This window comes from Callorhinus ursinus, unplaced genomic scaffold (genome assembly GCF_003265705.2).
Source record: "Callorhinus ursinus isolate GAN/ISIS: 27379988/994484 unplaced genomic scaffold, GSC_fseal_2.0 scaffold4, whole genome shotgun sequence".
Taxonomy (NCBI): Eukaryota; Metazoa; Chordata; class Mammalia; order Carnivora; family Otariidae; genus Callorhinus; species Callorhinus ursinus.
Window position 1 is genome coordinate 99,917,086 of NW_027397066.1, and position 20,180 is coordinate 99,937,265.

The window sequence follows — 20,180 nt, forward strand, 5'->3', positions numbered from 1 at the left end:
AGAGTCAAAATTGGGAGTCAGTAAAAGCTGCCTATGGATTCAGCAAAGCTAAGTTAGAGGAGCTATGCTATAATGAAGGAAGTGCTACACCAAGCTAATAAGTTATGAGTATTTTGCAGAGATAACTTCGGTGCTGTGTTCTACCATCACCAGGTAGTATTTAGATCTGCCAAGACATTCCTTCGGGAAAAGGTTCTTATATTATGAAAAAAATAAATAAATAAATGGAAAATAGAACGTTTTTCAGAAATATGCCCCACAAGCAGCTTTCCTGAAACATTCTACTTGGTAAAATGTTTAACTTGGTAAAAAATATCTTAAACTTCAACTTCTTACGATTTAAAGAGATGAGAAATACATACAAGTACAAAGATATTTAGAAAACATCTATTCAATTGGATTTAATCTTTTTTTAATAATTTTTTTTAATGTTGAGTTAGCCAACATAAAGTACATCATTAGTTTTTGACATAGTGTTCAACGATTCATTTGTTCTGTGTAACACCCAGTGCTCATCACAACGCGTGCCCTCCTTAATACCCATCACCCGGTTACAATGTTTTTGTCTCAGACTAGGTTCTTCTTCAGAAGCAATGCCAGTGAAGTGATCAGTGCAAGTACTAAAATTGGAATGATACAGTGAAGATTAGCATGGTCCGTGCACAAGAATTATATACGAATTCTTCAAGTGTTCTATATTTTTTCAACAATCCTAATAAGAAAACCATTTGGAAACTAGAAAAAAAAAGTTTCATTGCACTTACAGAAAAAAAATTAAAAGGCATGAATCAGTTCCAAGTCACATGTAATAAAACAGAGAACAGAGACCCAATGTTACATGGAGTGTTAGGGACAGAAGATGACACCCACTGTCCTCACTCTCAGTCCACTGCTTGTTCCATTATTTCTCCCTGAGGATCACAATCACCCAACATATAAAATATAACCTCAGACATCTTTGCCATCTAACTATCTCATGTGTTTGGAGATTAATCCATGGCACGTGGTTAGAGCCATCAGACTGAATATCATATGAATTTTAAAGTCTGTCAGATTATTTTGGAATATATCAATATACAAATAAAAAGATAAATTAATTTTTTAAACCACAAGAAAAGTAAAATCTTACATTCACTAGTACCATCTCTTCTCTTGTTCGATACTAAATTACTAAAAGAAAATATTATATGCTCCTAGATATTCTGACAAAACAATATGTGAAATTTAAAAATAATCGTTCATCTTTGTTATTACAATATAAGATAATATTATATAATATGAATTTTTCTAGACTTTGCTATAATAAGAACAAAAATTGTGAAATTCTACTTTAGTTCTATTCTATTGTAAATTCTATTAACTAGTGCCACTGTTGTTAGGGTTAATAACTACTGTGTATTTTTCAGGTTAAATTTCCACATAAAATAGTAACTTAGTAAGCTTTATGCTTATTAAAAAATATACTTAATTTATTTTCTGTAAATATAATCATTTGTTCCTGCCAACAACACTTTGACATACTTGAACATTATTTTTAGTTCTTCAAAATAATGGAGCTCTTGTCTTTGTTTTGCCAGACTTAAACATCATATGCATCTATTTTTAATAGCTAAGTGCCACTGCAGAGCACATTATAAATACACAAAACTGTTAAGTTTTCATCAAATGTATGGTATTTCCTGAGCAAACAGCAACTGACAAAGCTTGAAACCATGGTGAGGTGTTGCCGTGAAAGGCTCAGTTAGATGTAACACTTTGCAATGGAGAAATATTTCTATTAATTCTGAGTGATAAACAATTCAAAATACATTTTTGCAAGAACTTATTTTTCTGCATATCAGTCTTGCATTTTAGAATATGTTAGCATATAAATTAATGACAAAGCTCTGTCTGTATAAATATAAAAAATCAACTAAAAATTTTCATGGCAGACACTATAAATGACTAAAAGATCTTATACTCTGATGAGCATTAATCTTTATCTTACTGACCTTTCTATGTTCCTGCAGGCTTGAGGCTGAAGAACACTTTTTATTGCACACTGAACATATGAGCTTTTTCTTAGGATCTCCTAAAATGAAAATAAAATGCCAACATGATTTAAATGAGAATATTAGAAGGATATCAGATACAATGTTTCTAAACACATATTTCTTAACTTAGAATTCCAAAACTTTCAGTGTTATAGTTATATCCATTAAACTGCATTTTAAACCCTTTCTTTTTAAATATGAAAAATATTCAGCATGATATACCATTTCTACATAAATAAAATAGGTCTTTCACCTTTCCATAAACTAATGTAAAATTTTTAAAAAGCACTTACATGAAAAATTTTACTTGAAATTAATCAAATGTGTTTATAAAAATTAGATTTATTAACTCAAGCTTATTTTGCTACTTTAAATTTTAACAGAATATTTCATTTAATATTATATTATTAATATATTATACCATTTTTATATATAAACATATAAGTATTATATAAATATTTAAAACTCATTCTGGGTTTTTTAAGATGGAATTCATAGATTATTCTTTCCATCACTAGATTCCTGCAAAATCTATGAACATATACTTTCTCATATTAATATTATAAGACAATAAAAAAATCAAGTACAATAAAACATTATATTGACATTCATATTAATATACAAATCAAAACAAGCCCAATTTTGTCTTCCTACATAGTGATCATAGTAGCTCATTTCATATTTCAAATTTCACAGTGGTTGTAGAAATGAAGACTCAATAAAACATTTTTCAAATATGATGTAATAATAGCACCATCTGCACTACCATAAATAACTGGAGTGGTTTTTTTTCAATTTTTAATTAGTTAATTTCAAATATACAAAAAGTAAACAAATAATATGAGGAACCACCATGTATCCATCACCTGGCCCCAACAATGACAAATCCATGGCTATTCCTGCCTTAGCCTCAACCCCATCTCCTCCCCCATTTATCCATTATTTTGAAAACAAACCAAGTTAAAAAGAAGTTTTCCAAAATGATTTTATCATAGGACTGTGTTTATAAAAGAAAAACACTTTTAGAAAAAGAAAAATATGAATTTTTGTCTTATCCTTCAAGTTACTTATTTCATATGATGCACTGTTTTTAGCATGCCGAATATTATAGCCAAGAAAATTTTTCTTAGTGATTGACAAGTAATTTGGCTACTGAAGGAGAAAATTCTCCCAAACAAAATAAGTATCTTTGTACATATAGACTGAATACATGAGGGGCCACTGAGAAAGAATATTCCTTCTTTTCAGCTCCCACTAGCAGGCATTTCCCTCCTTCAATCCATAAACTTTTATTGCTCGATCTTATCCCTCATACCAGCTGCTCCTTGAGACTAGACCCTAACCTTTCCAAAAAGGTAGGTCAGAGCCTGAGGGAAAGAACAGAAAGAAGTGAGACATTCCCAACCACACCTGTTACTTTAGCTTCATCTTCCTGCCACTGTCCCTCCAGCTGGAATCATAGGCAGTATACCATACCCCCATCCTTACTCTTCAACCTCTCCTCTCCTCCTCATGTCTTCTATTCGTCATCCTTGGACTGAAATCCTAGCTCTTTTGAGAAAAAAAATATATATATTTTAAAAGGTTATGACAATTTGCCTGAGAGTACAGACAAATGTTATCTCCCATAAATACAAAACCTCTTGGTTTTAGTACCCACAGACTCTAAACAAAAGAAAAAAATGGAAGTGGGTTAAGAAAGTCCAGCCCCTTCACTTTCTCTGTTTCCTCTTGGGTAACTGTGAAGGTCCTTACCACTCTACCGGCTTCCCTAGGCTGAAGGACAACAGCACATACAAAGCCATAACTAGACTTTTTACTATTTTAGTTTTGCTATATTCAGTTAAGTTTGATTTTTTACTTTCAGATTCAACTTTCAAAAAATTCGGGAACACATTTTTTATGATGGTAGGAGATATATGAGAAATTAATACAGCTGTACTGAATACACAGTCACCTAAGTACTGTGATTTTCAGTACAATGTGGCTTAAGTATGCTTCCAAGCATTCTACAATCAAGTGTGTGAACACTGCTTTGCTATGCTATTCTGAATGTGGAATATCTCTCTCCAAATGCCTGTGTATCTCATAGAAGAAAGGGGAGAAGCAAAAGAGGGGCTATGAATGAGAGACCGATTGTGTACCGATCCCAACAAAAGGTACATATAGTAACCTCTAATATAGTATGTTCCATATTTTGTATGTTTCCACAACATAGAAATATAAAAAAATTCCTCTTATAAATTATTTCCTACGAAGTCAAAATGATTTCCAGAATCAGTAATATTATAATATCCAAGGCCAACTACAAGAAGCCTCAAAGAAATTATGCTTATAGCACAGCCTGAAGACCACATGCACAATAACAAGAATGCAAGTTTCCAGAGTTTCAGTATGCATCTGCTTTTTTACTTAGTTCAGCAAAGTTAACTTTAAAAATGACATGAAAGATTTGTTGTAATACATTGCAGACAAAGATGGAGAAAATTAAGAACAGCATTTTAAACATAACAGCTTAAAAAAAAAAAAACTACAAAAAACTATCAAAAAGTTATGCTTGCCTTTTGTAAGCATAGGGAAGGCCCAGTATAATGAATTCAGAAAAATGCCATCTTCCCTAAATCAGCCATATATTCTTCAAACGGAAAAAAAGAAGTTAGAATACTGGAAAGTCCTGTTGATCTCATCCTGAAGCTGCATTTTCCAAGGCCATACTTTCTACCACCTAGAGCTTTCAAACAGAGCTCTAACTTAATCTGAGGCCCAAACAGAGATGCCAAGTGGGAGCCAGTAAGTCACATTCATACTCGCTTCTATATAACTTTAACATTAAAGGAGATACTTTTTGGACAATGAACAAAGAGAGGATACAGAAGCTGAGTAGTGATCATCCTGTTCTCACGCATGTGAGAATAAACAAGACGAGAGAAGAGAAATCCACATTCCCCACATCCAGAAAGACATCTTTCCACACATTTCCCAGAAGCCAAGGGCAAATGTAAACACGTGAGACCAGTATAGACACAGGCGGCTGTGAGGAGTTCCACGAATGTCGGCCTCCTTTAAGGAAGAGACGCTGAGGAAGTGAAAAGTTAACTCTGACAGTACAGCCATCGGTTCAACTCAGTGCAAGAGATTCAATCCCTAAGCCAAATGCATTTACCATGTGCTAAACAGATACGATCTAAGTGACCGTCAAATGTTGTATTTGTTTTATTGTTTAGCTGGCCATTAGAAGGCATTCAAATAGTATCTGCTCTATTAACCCAAATACATTCAATTCCCATGTCAAAATGCAGTTAAGTAATTTTCTCCAATATAGAAGAAATATAAATTTTAAAAAATGGAATTTTACTGTAAAAATACTACGGCACGAGAGCATCATGTAACAGTTTTAAAATCTACCTCCATAAAGAGAAATTTCGTATTTCACCTTTAAATTTTTATTTGAAAATATTAATTCTTAATACACCTGCCTACCAAGCTCCAATAGGTTCTAGCTTAGGTTTCCAGCTAAGATTACTTTAGACATACGAAAAATGACAAATACTGCTGAAATCAACTTGCAAAAGAAATAGTGTTTGGTGAAAGAAAAAAGTCCACTGCCAGAGCTCCACATCTGTATGAGTCCGATGGAAAAGCAAGCTCTCTCCTTGGGAGCAAGAATTAAAAACAGATCACTGCAGCCCGGGGAGAGGAGGCCCCTTTAGAAACGACCCTGCAGGGACTTCTCACCAGCATGGACGTTTTCCTGGTGTCTTCTGAGGGCATCCCTGCTCTTCAGCCTCTTCCCACAGCTGTCGGCCTTGCACACAAACCTGGCATCTCCCCGGCAGGTCTCCTGGTGCTGCTCAAAACTGCAAGACAACCAGGCAAGGGGAAAAGGGAGAAGAGACGGTGAAGCCATACCTAAATAATTCTTACATCGCGGCAAGCTTTTGCAATGCAAGCTCTCTAGCCCCGTTTCTGGGTCATCTCATGCATTACCTGGGCAGGAAAAAGGAAAGTACTTAAATTCCCACAACAGCCTTGTGATACTAAGTCACTACAAAGCGTGGAAAGCACGCATGCTAAAAATGACCCACAATTAGATAACAGCCATCTGAGAACTCAGAAACACAACCTTGATGCTGAACTGAAGGAAGAACTGCAAACAGAGCACTGAAAACTTCGTGAAGAATCCTTCAGACTGCTTTTTGCTGTGCACTGAAGAACACTGAGGGGAAATAGAAAAAAAGAAACAAAAAGAAATAAAAACTGGAAGCGTAATACAAAAACTTAAGAAAATCTCTCTACTTTAAATAAAATCATGTTTGTGATCTCTGTTTTCATTCTGTCTTTGCCCTTTAAAATTTTAATAGTACCTAATTTAACTGTAAGACCCAGCTCAGCAAAAGTATCTTTGGTGTAGATTCAATAAAAGCTGACTAGACTGCAGTTTTAAAGTCTTTTCACTAAAAAGTATACAGCCCTTGCTTTTTTTTCAAGAGCCTATAACAGAATTTCTAAGTGTTTACTCTCTTGCTATTATAAAAGTTTTTTTTTTAAGCAGAAATTTTTCATCTCAAATTTTGTAAGCAAAGTTGGATGCATATAATATGTGAAAATTGTCTTAATGTAAAATATAGAATGTTTCAGAATTTTACTTTAATGAGTAAAAAATGAAATATTAAGTCTCTTAAAGATTTCTTGCTCATATACAGGTGACATTCTTAAAATAAAAATATATGTATCTACGTTCTCACTTTTAATAATGAGTGTAAAATATTTAAGTAAAAAGATAACTTTATATGCTTGTTAATATAAAGTCAAAATAATAAAGGGTGCAGAGCAATGTGTGGGATCATTTAATTCATCTTAATGTCATATCCTATACCTATTCATCATTAAATTGTTCCTTCTAAATTGTTATGAAATAAACAGTGCTTCTTTTCTAAAATGTCCCTGTTTTCTTTATACTCTCAACTCTCTCCATTTCTTAAACTTTTCTTTTACTGATTTCAGGGAGAATATCAAATGTAGACAACTGAAACTTGATCTGTGACCTCAGAGCACTAACTAAATTATGCATAACTGAATTTCAGCTTAGTAAACCAATGAGCTTGATATTTAATGGCAAGTAATTAAATGGACAGACTTATTAGCATAAACAATGCTCACTTGTTGAAGTTCATAATCAGAATGTTTCAAAATCAACATATTATACTAAGAAAAGATAAGTTAATGACAATGACAACACAGAACGTTTACTATCTTCCTCCCATCCTATCTCTGTCACACACACACACACACACGCACGCACACATGCACACATGCACAAGTTAAAAACTGTAAAGCAAATCAAATGGAATAGTTAAAAAAGTGTTAGCTTATAATTTTAGATATTCTTTGCTGTACGTACTGTCTTTGCAAAGCCTGTTTAACTGGGAATTTCTTCCCACAGTTCTTGCACTTAAATTCTTTCTCCTCGGTAGGTTTTTGGTGCAATGTCTGAAGATGCTCAGCAAGAATTTCCTCGCTGGTAAAACTTGAGTCACACTGGGGACAAGCATGGTCCTCTTTACGGCCAAGGCAATCTGCACATTTACAAGGGAACAGATTTAGAAGACAAAAATTAAGAGCCAAGAACTACTCAGTTTTATCTTCATTTTAAAATCAAAATTAATTCTGTTTAATAGTATCAGAAGAGTAAACGCTAATTACTTCTATGAATATTAATAATGTCTACGAAAAATAACAGGAAGTGTTACTAGAGAGAAATACATTGTCTTTTAATTCCTTTCTCTTGTTTCAGCAAATTAATACAAAATCAAAACCAATTTTTAATTTATCCTATAATGTTCACTTTTCACATCAAAGAGTTATTACAAATGTTGAATGAGAAAGCAAAAGTTTTCCCTGAAATGGGTCATTTTGAGTTCACTGAGTGCACAAAGAGAAAAAAATCCAACCAAGGCAAACAATATGGAATCACCAAGGGGAATTTGACATATATGTGAAAAAGACCAAAGTCAAAAAAACAGCAATCATTACGGCAGGTGCAGTGAGGCTCCACTGCGTCTCTGGCTTGTCAGTCCCTATGGACGGTCACAGCTCCACCCAAATTTCTCAAAGTACACTACCTACATTACAGATTTTTTTCTGATTACTAAATAAGATGAGATTTAGAAAATTTAGAAAATATAAAGAAAATAAAAATGACCAATAATCCCATAAGGAAGAGACAACCGCTTAATAATATATTCTCAAGTCTGATTTGTCTTTTGTCCATTCACATTTTATGCACAGTCTAAGAATAACTATATTTATGATCATACTTCTTATGCAATTTCTTCTGCTGCTCTTTTTTTTTTTCATTCAACATTTTCTCTATTAAAAAAATAAGGTTCCATATTTATTTAACTAAACTCCCCATTGTTTGACATTGGAGTGGATTATTTGTTTCTTTTGTGTTGTGGGTTTGTTATTCCGTGTTTTGGGTTTTTATTGGGGGGATGGTTTTATTAAATAAAAACTGATTTCTAAAGTAAAAATAGCAATAATGTTAATAATATAAGTACCTGATACATGTGTTTTAAAAATCTATTTAAGTTTCTGTTGATTATTTTTACAAAAGTAAATCTGATCGAAGTGAATTTGATATTTGTTAACTAAAGAAAAATCAGGGTAATAATAATAAGCAGGAGATTCATTTTTAAGCTAAAATAGTGGACACAATAATAACATGCCCGGGGGGAGAGGGGTCGTGACATTAAAAAAATAAAAAAATAAATACAAAAAGTACATCATAGGGAATGCAGTCAGTAATACTGTAATTCACATAAATACATACCCCTCAAAAAGAAAACACAGAATAATAAAGAAATAATCCCTTTCACCCAAAGTCTGAAATGCAAAACAGCAAAATGCATATTTGAAAGATAGAACAGAAAGCCTGCCCTCATCTTCCCCTTAAATAATCCAACTCAAATAAAGAAACAGAAGCAATAAGCTGGCAATGCTCGGAACACTTACACTTTCTCAGCCAGTAACGTAGTTAGAATAGGAAATTCCTATGAAAGACATTACTACTATGGTGGCTAAAGAAGCTAGTGTCACTTCTGAAATGGCTCTGCTAATAAACAAAATGAAAAACTACCCTATGGTAAATTTCAGCCTATTACAAAATGTGAATACTTATAACATCATTCATATTTCTTTCAAACCCCATCAGGAATAAAACACAACGTAACAGAAACAAGTCCCACTAATAATCGATTATTCCCCAGCAGATGGCAAACAAGCGACATCTCCGGATTGCAGGACTGCTCTAAGCAGGTCAGACCTACAGCCAACACACTGTTTTTGGTTACCCAACTGAAACAACCTAACAGTCCTGCAGGCCTCTACAATCAGAACAGAAAGAGATTTCCAGAAGTTCCAGAGTCTCCAAGGATCTCTAACAAGAGAGAGAGGCCCAGCATCCAGCAGCACCCTCTGGACACCTCTGCACTCGCCCTTCCCCTTGTGCAGATGAGAACGTAACGTCTCCAAGAGTTAGTGACCTGCTCGGTTCCAAGACTGACTAGTGGCAGATCCAGGGCTGGAGTACAAAATTCCTCATCGCTCGCCACCCCACTGTACCAGGGATAGCAGTGCGAGCCGGGAGCTGGTGCTGACCTTGGCAGTCCTACAGGGTACATCTATCACCCACACCCAGCACTCTCCTCCTGCTGGAAGAAAAGTGGGCTTACAGCTGGATAGCCTCTGATAGTCGTTTTGACCACAACTATTTTGACAACCCCCTATGATAACGCAACTATAATGCACCAGCTGTTCAAACTGTATTTCTCCTACAACTTCCCTTCTCTCAGATCACCAGTTAGAGGCAATACCTTTTCTGCCAGCTGTTGATTGTCCTTTAGAATTTTTAACTCCCCCTTCTTGGACCATTGTCATAATTTGCTGTTCTTCCTCATCGGCCTCCATGTCACTGTCCAGGTAGCCAATCAGCAGCTCTGTATCTGTTTCTATATCTTCAATTGCCAAATAGAAAATGTTTTCTCCTTCCTGAGACAAAATTAAAAAATATGCTGTTGTATGACAAATATAACTCAATGATTTAAAAAACGTTGAACCATTCATTTCTAATAGTAATGACATTTTAAGATACATTGAGTCCCATGTGCCCATTGAAAGACTATTCATCTGTTTTTTTTTTTCATAGCTCTCACTGATCTAGATACTGAAAAAGGAAACTGACAATATTCAGTCACCTGGCAAATAAAATACAAATATATATATATATATTACAGATAGTGACATTTATATATATCAAATGAAAGACTAGTTATTTATATTTCTAGAAGTGAATTTCACATTGTTAATTTGCCTAATGCAGTAACACCTGTGGAGGCCCGTAAATGCAGTAAAAAGAAATTTGTTAAGTAATGGTGTCATTTCTGCACCCAGAGAACAGTGTGCTATCAGTGACCTAATTACAATTAATATTAAATCCAAAACTAGAAGAAAAAAAAGCTTTCAAGTTATAACAAAAGTCAGAGGAACAGCAAACGAACCCTAAAAGAATTTCCAAAAACCTGGACCAAAAATAGAAAAAAGACCAGGCACCTGAGAGGTTCAAAAAATTGACTGAATCATCATGTGTACCTAAATTCCACTAAAATGACAGGAGAACAGAGAAGAAAGGAAGTTCCACTATCAACATATCAAAATTTTTTTGGAAAATTCTGGAAGATTAGAAATCAGGGTCGAAATGATAGATAACTACTGCAGAAGAAATTCCAACCCATAAAAGACACAAGAAAAAAGTTACAAAGAAGAACCTACTTCCCAAGGAAACTCCAGAGAAACTTCACACTTGGAATGAACTGGTACAAAAAGCCCCTCTGGGCCTTCGGCCAATCACCAGGGAGGCCAGAACTGGGGCTGCTTAGCTCGCTGTGCCCAGGAGAAACACCCAGAATTGCTGTCTTTTACATAGTTGAGGATTTGTTCTGGGAGGGCTCCTAGTTTGGCTGCTGAGGATAAAAAGAAGCAAAGCATAGCCTGAATTTTTTGAACCTTGGTGGTAGGCAAGGGGAGGGAAGGACAAGAAGAATAAGCTCCACCAAGGGGTGAAATTCAATAAGGGAGAGAACACAGAACAAAGCCTTCTCTCCATTGGCATTATCACCACACTCTTGTTAAGGAGGAAGAGACAGAGGACGAGGGGCAATAGGTAAGGTGAGTGGGAGAAGGGCGAGGGGAGGAAGAGGGACATGTAACGGGTCTACGTGTGTGTGTAGATATGTATACACAAGCAGAACCCTTGGGAAAAGCTGGAAAAATATGCATCAAACTGTTATACAGTTATCATTTGGAGGCTGGGAGGAAAAGTAGTCTATATTCAATACCGTTTTAGGTTTTTTTGTTTTGGTTTTTACAATGAACAGAATCTTTGTAATTTTTAAAACAATATACATTAGAAAATACCATGCAAGAGACAGAAATGATGATCATATTTGTCATTTCTGGTCAAGAAAGGCTTGATGCAAAAGCTCAAAGCATTGAACAAATCTAACCATCAGCTACAGTTGATTAAAGGATGTTTCTATAATATTTAGAGCACCCTTGGAAGTTTTTCGAATTTTAAACCTCCAGAAACTATACAGAGTTATTTTTAATTAAGAACACAGTTAACTTCTACACAATTGTTACTCTTTGTGCAACAGAAATAAACAAAAAACAATGTAGACACTCAGCAAAGGAGTGGTCTCTTTTTAAATTAACCCAGAAGTGGTAATTTCCAGGGTTTGGAAACCACTCGCCAAGAGTTACCCAAAGCAACAAAGGACTCACCTAATGAAGATTTCAGAATACAATCATAAATCTTAGCACTTATCTGATCAACATCCAAGAAATTTAACTGAAACGTCTTTCCAGAATATTAATCATCAATTTTGTGATGGCCTCCACAGCACCAAGAAAAGATAATTTTTAATTTTAAAGCATGATATCATTAACTTAAACTGCAATCATAAGACACAGCATGCCTATTTAGGGACTTCATAATAAAAAAAAATTTCATATACCAGTTAAAACCTCAATTTAATAAAAGTAATAGCATGATAGCCGCCAAGGGCCAACTACATGTTTTGCCTGTATGCCAATATATGGTACAAAGAGGAATGTCATTACAGGTATTACTCCAATCTATTTATTTAATAGAAATATATAGATACCTTTTGACATATAATTCCTACCACTACCCAGACCAAGAGTCTCTTCCTTTCATTTGCTACCACAGTAGTTTTAAGAAGTATCCTCTTAAATTGCTTCCTTCCCTACACTTCACTAATTTAATCACATAACAACTCTTCATTATATTTTTCTCCTTCAAAACTTCCCATTGCCAGAACCTGCCAGATTCCTAATATCTGGAGCTCTCTTGAGCTCTTGGGGCAATATTCCTCACCTGTAGGCTCACCCCCGGGCCCAATTCTGTGCCCTTTGGCAAGAAGAATTTAAAGGGTGTTGACCCAAAGTCCTGGGACTCAGCATCAACTCCTTGTTGTCGTTAGCCTGGCTCTGACCTTGTGTTCCAGCTTTGATGACTGTTCTAATATTTTGATTCTGAAATTTACTTCTTATTAAAGCCATCATTTCTGGTCATCAGGTTTGTGGCTTATTCCCCTGAACACAGTTCCCTCCCTAAGAAAATCACTCTTTATATTTACATGTTAGGGTTTAGCACCTTCCTGGACTCTGCCTGGGGTCTGGGGCCCTGTTTTTGGTTCCTGTTATGGGCTCCTGGTGATTTTCCTGAAAATGCTTACGTTGGGGGCACCGGGTGGCTCAGATGGTTGAGCATCAGACTCTTGGGTTTCCACTCAGGTCACAATCTGGGGGTCTGGGATTGAGCCCCCAGGTCAGGCTTTGCGCCCAGCATAGAGTCTGCTTGTCCCTTTCCCTCCTCCTCTGCTCTTCCCCCTGCTCATGCTCCCTCTCTCAAATAAATAAATAAAATCTTTGAAAAAAAATGCTTTGGCTGAAAGAAGGCTATTCAACATGATGATCTGTTCAAAAGCAAATATTCCTTTTTTTTTAAGATTTATTTATTTATTTTAGAGGGAGGGAGAGAGAGAGGGTGCGGTAGCACAAGTTGGGGGAGGAGCAGAGGGTGGGGGAGGGGGGGTTTTCAAGCAGACTTCACGCTGAGCTCACAGCCCCACGGGAGGGGGAGCTGATCTCACAACCTGAGATCATGACATGAGCCGAAAGCAAGAGTCCCACACTTTACAAACTGAGCCACCCAGGCGCCCCAAAAGCAAATAGTCCTCAGCCAGTGGTTTTCATTGTGTTGGTAATCAGGATACAATAGAGAGTGAATGGTTTTACAACTGTTATCCAACTCTTACATTACTGTCCATCATTCTGAATTTGTTGTCTCTTAGTCTTGTTTCATTTTGCTTTATTTGTATATCATTTTCAGCTAATTATTTCTACTGCAAGCTGTTTGTTGCATCAAAAAGCTGCAGTAGCATAAATGTCCAACAACAGAAGTTGGAATAAATTAAATGCCTAGCAATTGGTTTTAAAATTTACCAGATGTAATTTTTATAGGAAAAAAATATATGTCATATATGTATGTGTGTGTGTGTGTATATATATATATGTATACACACACACATACCAATGTGCCCCACAAAGAAAAAGATACCAACAAGCATGTTAACAGAGCTTACTTCTAAGTAGAGGTAATTCTAAGTATTTTGCAGAGTCTTCTGCTAGATCATACCTTACAATTTTTCTAGAATTAACAGGGGTTACTTTTGTAGTAAAAGAAAACAATAAATAATAAACAGACCTGGTTCTTGATACCCAGAAGTGGTACCACATAGTGACTAAACAGCACAGGCTTTGGACTGGCCGGGGTTCAAAGTCTCTTTCTGTGGTTGATTGGCTGTGTAACTGTGCCAACAGCTTAATCTCCCACACCACCCGTTTCTTCATTTGCAAGATGAAGAAAATAACATTGCTTATCTCACAGGCTGGTTGTAAGAATTAAAAGTGAGAATATCTGTAAAATCTGGTAAAGTGCCTGGCATATGGTAAGCATTCATGAATGGTAGCTGCTGCTAGTATTATTATTGTTGTTGTTGCTGTTACTATTATTATCATGATATAAAACTTGAAAACCAGTGCTTACAATATTCCTTTTTTTCAAAATTTATTTCAACCCAACTGCCACATAAAGTTGCTATGACAATGATGCTTTTGACTGAATTTCATTTGGTCAAATTGCTCTCGGTCAAAATATAATTCAATTCCACTGACTGCCTACCAGAGCTCTGAATTGCTTTGGATTTCTGGTTGTCACGCTCTGTTCTCTTGTTAACATACTAAAGTGTCACTCTGGTTTGGATCTCCAATCTCAGTCACTTGTCTGAACTATTCCTAATGTGACCGGCCATCTGCTTTGCTTGCAACTGAGGGGTTTCCCAGGACATGGGGCTTTCACAGCTAAACTGAAAAGTCCTGGGCAAACCAGGACAGTTGGTCACCGTACCTACACCCATCATGTTCTCCAAAACCACATTCTAAACTCTACTTAAGATTTCCTACCAATAATACTGACTGGGTCCATCTCCCAATCTCCAGCCCCCGCTCAGGGTTTTCAACATATAGAACCAGTCATATCCCCAAATATGGCTCCAAAGCCTTATCAAATAGACTCCCATAATCTGAACCCACTTTGTCCTCTCATCTTCAACTATCCTTCAAACGAACCTGCCTCCTATTCTTCAGTCCAGCTGGTATACTTCTTCTCAGAAGACATTGGCCTCATTCCTGCCTTAGTATAATTGCAAAGATGCCACCTGGCCTCCCTGTTACAACTCCTCAGCATCATCTGAGGCACAGCTCATTTTCATCCTTCTCCATGAAATCTTCTCTAATCTACTAAATGCATGTAGGTTCCAGGGGGTTTCTCTACATAAAATGTCTTAACTTTACTGGGCAGTTATAATTTATTTCTGTGGTTTTTGTCATTTAATTCATATGATCAGTGAAATTCTAGTATGTGTTGATCTTGTCTTCCCAAAGATAATTTCCTCAAGGCAGCCAACAAGGAATTACCACGTGTTGCCCACAGCATAAGCTGTACTCATAACAGTTGCTCAACACTTTACAAATAATGGATAGTAAAAAAGAATACTAAAATGCTTGTGTCTATAGAAGAAAAGCACTTATTAGTAAAAAGTTTACAGATACTTTCCTTGATTTGCCTTTGGTGGTAGACTATTACAATAAACCAGGTCACAGATAGTGGTGACATGGGAGGGTTATGGCAGGGAAATAATGGAAATGTTGAGAAGTATTAAGTATGATCTGAAGAGAAAGCAGATGCTATTTCCTGACAATGTACATGCAGTGTGAGAGCAGAAGGGTCGAGGATGAGTCTGGGCTGTTACAGTTTTCCCTCAAGCATTCACAGATGTTTCTCTATTTAATAACAATGCTTCTTAAGGTTCAAAATAAAACACCAACTTCAGATTTTTGCTTTGAACCTGTGTCTTCTTTGTATATGTAAATATATTTTCATGTGGTCCTTCACTCAGGTGCCCAAGAATACTACCCAATTCAGCCATGTTTTAAAGATTTTCTTTAGTTTTTGAGATACAGAAAAAGAATGAGAGAGAGCAAGCAAGAACTGCGGGGGGAGGGGGGGCAGAGGGAGAGGGAGAAGCAGGCTCCCCGCTGAGCAGAGAGTCTGACATAGGGCTCGATCCCAGGACCCTGGAATCATGACCTGAGCCAAAGGCATATGCTTAACCGACTGAGCCACCCAGGCGCCCCCAATGCAGCCATTTTTAAAGTTAATTACTATTCCTCAACAAATCTGCAAAGTAAGAGTCATTCATAATCCCCAATCGAAAAAAAGAAATATTTTAGGTCATAAGCTACTTGCAAAGCTCTTCCTTTGGACAGACAACCCATTCAGATATGTAAAGTACAGGAGAATGCTGATCTGTCTCTCCGAATGACACTGAAAAAAATAATGGTGGCTTAGATTTTATTAGATTCATCATTTTGGTAACATCACATATGGAATTCAGATTTGGAGGCAAATTTACACACACAAGAGCTTCTCTGAACATCTTAATTGTCAGGGTTTTCGAAACAAACTTAGGTAATGAAGATAAACAAATCCAGAAAAAAGTAGTAACCTGGCAGGGATAATTCAACAGGAAAGTGCCATGTGGTAGAGTTGCTACAGAACACCCTCTTGAGGCAGGTGCTCTACCAAAATCCATTTCTGAATTCATAAAGTATATAGCAGGGTAGCCATATAAATACTGTTATATCAACTGTCATGAAGTTTGAATGACTAACTGTAGGTGTATGGTCCTAAAAACAAATACTATCATCAATGTCATTATCTCTTTCCATACTAGTAACCCACTCTTAGCTCACCAGGGTGTCTTAGCGCACTGGTTGGGAAGTTCCATCATGGGAATGAGTCCAGGGGTGATGGAATCAGCCCCTATGCCAGAGTAAAACTCAGGTCTAGAGAGGAACATGAGGAGGCAGTCTTTAGACTTTAGGGCTTTAGAACCAGCATCAGGGTCCATCTCCCAGAAGAACTCCTCCAACCAGTGCACATTCTACAAATGGGAAACTTGAGGCTCAGAGATGATAAATAAATTGTAAAGCTCACACTTAATAAATCTCAGAGCCAGTCTAGAACTAGAACTGTTGAGAAGAACTGGCATAATGAGGTCAGAAGTGAAGTAGACTTAGTTAATCTATACAGCTACGATTTCAATTTTACTGGATAAAATATTTCCTAAAGGAGTCTCAATAACCCAATGCATTTATGGCCTAAAGGGGATTTGTCCTCATATAATTTTTTTTTATTTTTTTCTGCTTACTTTTTTTTTTAAGATTTTATTATTTATTTATTTGCCAGAGAGAGCACGTATAAACAGAGGGAGAAGCAGGCTCCCCACTGAGCAAGAAGCCCAATGTGGGACTTGATCCCAGGACCCTGGGATCATGACCTGAGCCGAAGGCAGCCACTTAACCGACTGAGCCACCCAGGCGCCCCTCTGCTTACTTTTCAATGACTCACAAAATCATTTCCTTTCTTTGGTCAGACACCTATTATTTACTATGTTGCCTTAACCTCATGCACAGGAAAAACTTATATTCTGTTATGTAGATCTGATATTAATATCTATTAAAATAACCACTTATATGTCATATACAAAGTAAGAACACTTAATTAGGAGTCAAGATTGTTCTTCTGGCTTTGGCTTTCCCACTCAGGTCCTCTCACCTTGGGCAAGTCTCTTATCATCTTTGAAACTCTTTTACTTCATCTGTAAAAGGATGGAGATAGACTTTATTATCTCATCCCTTCCAGAGCTAGATTCAATCACAAGTGAAATAACATCTTTCCAAAGGGCTATTTTAACGAAGCTAAAGAGAAAAGCATGCCTACAGGATGATGTGATCATTGCTACCCCTCTCAGACTTCACCCTATGAAAAGGAAGGTTGGTATGGAATTAAGAGACACTTAAGGAGGATGTCAGTGAAAAAAAGCTTGGCACACAACCCTGTAAGACTGGGAGAGGGGGCTTCTCTGAAATTACACAGGATAATGTAAGTCACCACTTGATAAGATTTTATCAATGTGACTGCTTCTGTATTGTGGCAATAGCTAGAACCAAAGAAACTCACAATGCCTTCCAGTCTAATTCTTCCTGATTCTATCATTATTATAAAACATTGGATATCTATCACTATCATAAAACTCCTGGATATCTAGATGTACCTACTTTTCAAATTCCCTATCTCCTTCCGACATCCAGCATCACTCAAAAACCTCAGCTTTCTTTGACAATTTGCCCACTGTCCCTTCTCAAGTACCATGCCCCATTAGGACAGATTTCATGAACTCATGCATTTGAGGTTCAGTTCTGCTATTTCAAAACAGGAAAAGTAACTGTCTCTTGTTTTGTAAGGAAATATAATCCCCACTGTGTGCAAATAAATATAACTCTAGAAGAGGCCATGGGTGACTTGGTATCTCAGCTGCGCCTGTCTGTGACTTAACTTGGTTTCTGTTTACTTGTTGGCAGACTGTTCTCCACATGTGCATGATGTAAGAAAAAAACCATGATTGTGAAATTGGCAAAGACACAATTCATTGTACTGAAAAGGTAGTAAGTAGTGAGAATTCAGATTCCCCAGCCAAAATGACTAATGACTAATCAACACAATAGGAAATCATCTACCAAATTCCTGAGGTTACAAATTGAAACCCTACCAGTGTGGATGAAAAAAAAGTTTGGACTCCTACTTGATTATCAATAGAAGTAGGAGACAAGCGACAAAGGTGGAAAGGAGAAAATGTAATGAAACAGGAAGAATTCCATATTTAATATCCTCTCACTTAATTCTTCTTTACAAAAACCCTAATTCTGCCTCAACCTGTACATCAACATCATTTCTACAGAGCTCAACATACAAAGTTGAAAAATATCAGGAAAAAATCATTTCCACAGTGAAATTCACAAAATACATCTATTAATACTCACCTAACAATAAAACAAAAAATCTTTTAAAAAGACCTAACTGTAATAGAACATCACACTCCTTTTTATTCACTCCCATCCCAGGAAGAGGACTGTACCAAGTTGCGATGGAGCTTAGAGTCTCAGAGTGGTGGCTGTGGGAGGTGTGTACTGGATCAGGCTTGACCAGGTGACTTGTATCAACCCAAGAAACGTGACTGGCAGCAAGGTGAACCATGTCTAAGAGAAAGCTTTAAAAGAGTCATCACGTTTGGGTGACTGCTCTTTCCCTTTGCCAGAAAAATGCAAGTCTCTGCTAAGGGTTGCTCCTATAGACATCAGGTGGAGCTGAATGCTGGAAGGAGTCACAGCCTCCAGGAGCCCGTACTTGTGTGGACAAAAATTAAATCTTTGTTGCTACAAACCACTAAGACTTTAAGGTTACTTGTTAGAGCAGTCTTCTTGGCAAAAGTTGACTGATACAATGACTTAAGCAAAAATAATACTTTTTAAATTATTTTCTTGGTGAGTAAAACGAAAACGTCTTGAGATCAAGGAAAATCACATGAAGCAGGAAAATGACAGGGGTATTTTAAAGGGTGAACTGTGCAAAGTAAGTTAATTTCATGTTTATGGTACATTAATCAGGTCCTGTAAGAAAAATGAAGTTTCAAACAAATGTAAATAAAATGGTCTCCTTTCTTTTTTTTTTTTTTTTAAGATTTATTCATTTATTTGAGAGAGAGGGAGCAAGCACATGGAGGGGCAGAGGGAGAGGGAGAAGGAGAGAAGCAGACTCCCCGCTGAGTACAGAGCCCTACACAGGGCTCCATCCCACCACCCATGAGATCATTACCAGAGCTTAACCAACTGAGACACCCAGGCGCCCCTAAATTGGTCTCTTTTCTAATCACAGCTCATAATCAGCCACAAAGCAAAGAAACAGTTTAATTCCCAGGAATGAGATACTATATTAGACAAAAAAAAAAAAAAGTCCATAAATAAAAAACAACAATCACAAATCACTAACATATATGCCATCTTTCTCTGAGGGGCTCAAGCAAAGATAGTAATCTTTGAAGCATCTTACAAAACAAATCTGACATCATAGAGAAAGAAGTCAACAGAAAAGACGAGAAGAATAAAAAGAAAAATTTGCTACATAGAAAACGCATGATTTGATCCTGGGAAATGAAGGCTCTTCATCGAAAAAAACCTATACCTCGGCTATTTTACTTAGATATAAGTTATCAATATTGACAGGCCAAAACACTTTAAAATAATGCTGCCAGGAACAGAGTGGCTATTTTATATACAAGTAATTAGAGAGCATATTGTGTTCCCACAGCATATTTGCTCTATTTTACATCAGAAGCTCTTAACTGACCTCCACTTAACTCATTCCCAGATTTCCCTGACACCTTGCATCAAATCTACCAAATGATGCCCAAAACAAAGTCTTATCAGGGAGCAGCCTGCTCTCTGCTTTGCCCGCACACCTCTGTCCTTGCCACTTGACTTGTGTACTTGCGTCCCGAGTCCAACGTGTTTGTTCCCATACATGTTTATGTCACTGGTACAAGT

The 20,180-nt window shown here is 36.6% G+C and overlaps 1 protein-coding gene and 1 pseudogene across 9 annotated transcripts in view; one reads left to right on the forward strand and one right to left on the reverse strand.

The window, feature by feature from the left end:
* PRDM5 (PR/SET domain 5) overlaps nt 1-20,180 on the reverse strand; it is a 190,876-nt gene that overhangs the window by 103,083 nt on the left and 67,613 nt on the right. For all 9 annotated transcript variants that reach the window (XM_073892198.1, XM_073892199.1, XM_025873953.2 and 6 more), the window contains 5 exons: nt 9,908-10,082; nt 7,435-7,609; nt 6,157-6,249; nt 5,769-5,890; nt 1,992-2,071 (listed from right to left, as the gene is read on the reverse strand). In XM_073892198.1, coding sequence (XP_073748299.1) covers nt 1,992-2,071; nt 5,769-5,890; nt 6,157-6,249; nt 7,435-7,609; nt 9,908-10,082 — 645 coding nt within the window. The remainder of the gene's footprint in view (nt 1-1,991; nt 2,072-5,768; nt 5,891-6,156; nt 6,250-7,434; nt 7,610-9,907; nt 10,083-20,180) is intronic.
* LOC112826239 (U6 spliceosomal RNA) lies at nt 591-703 on the forward strand (annotated as a pseudogene).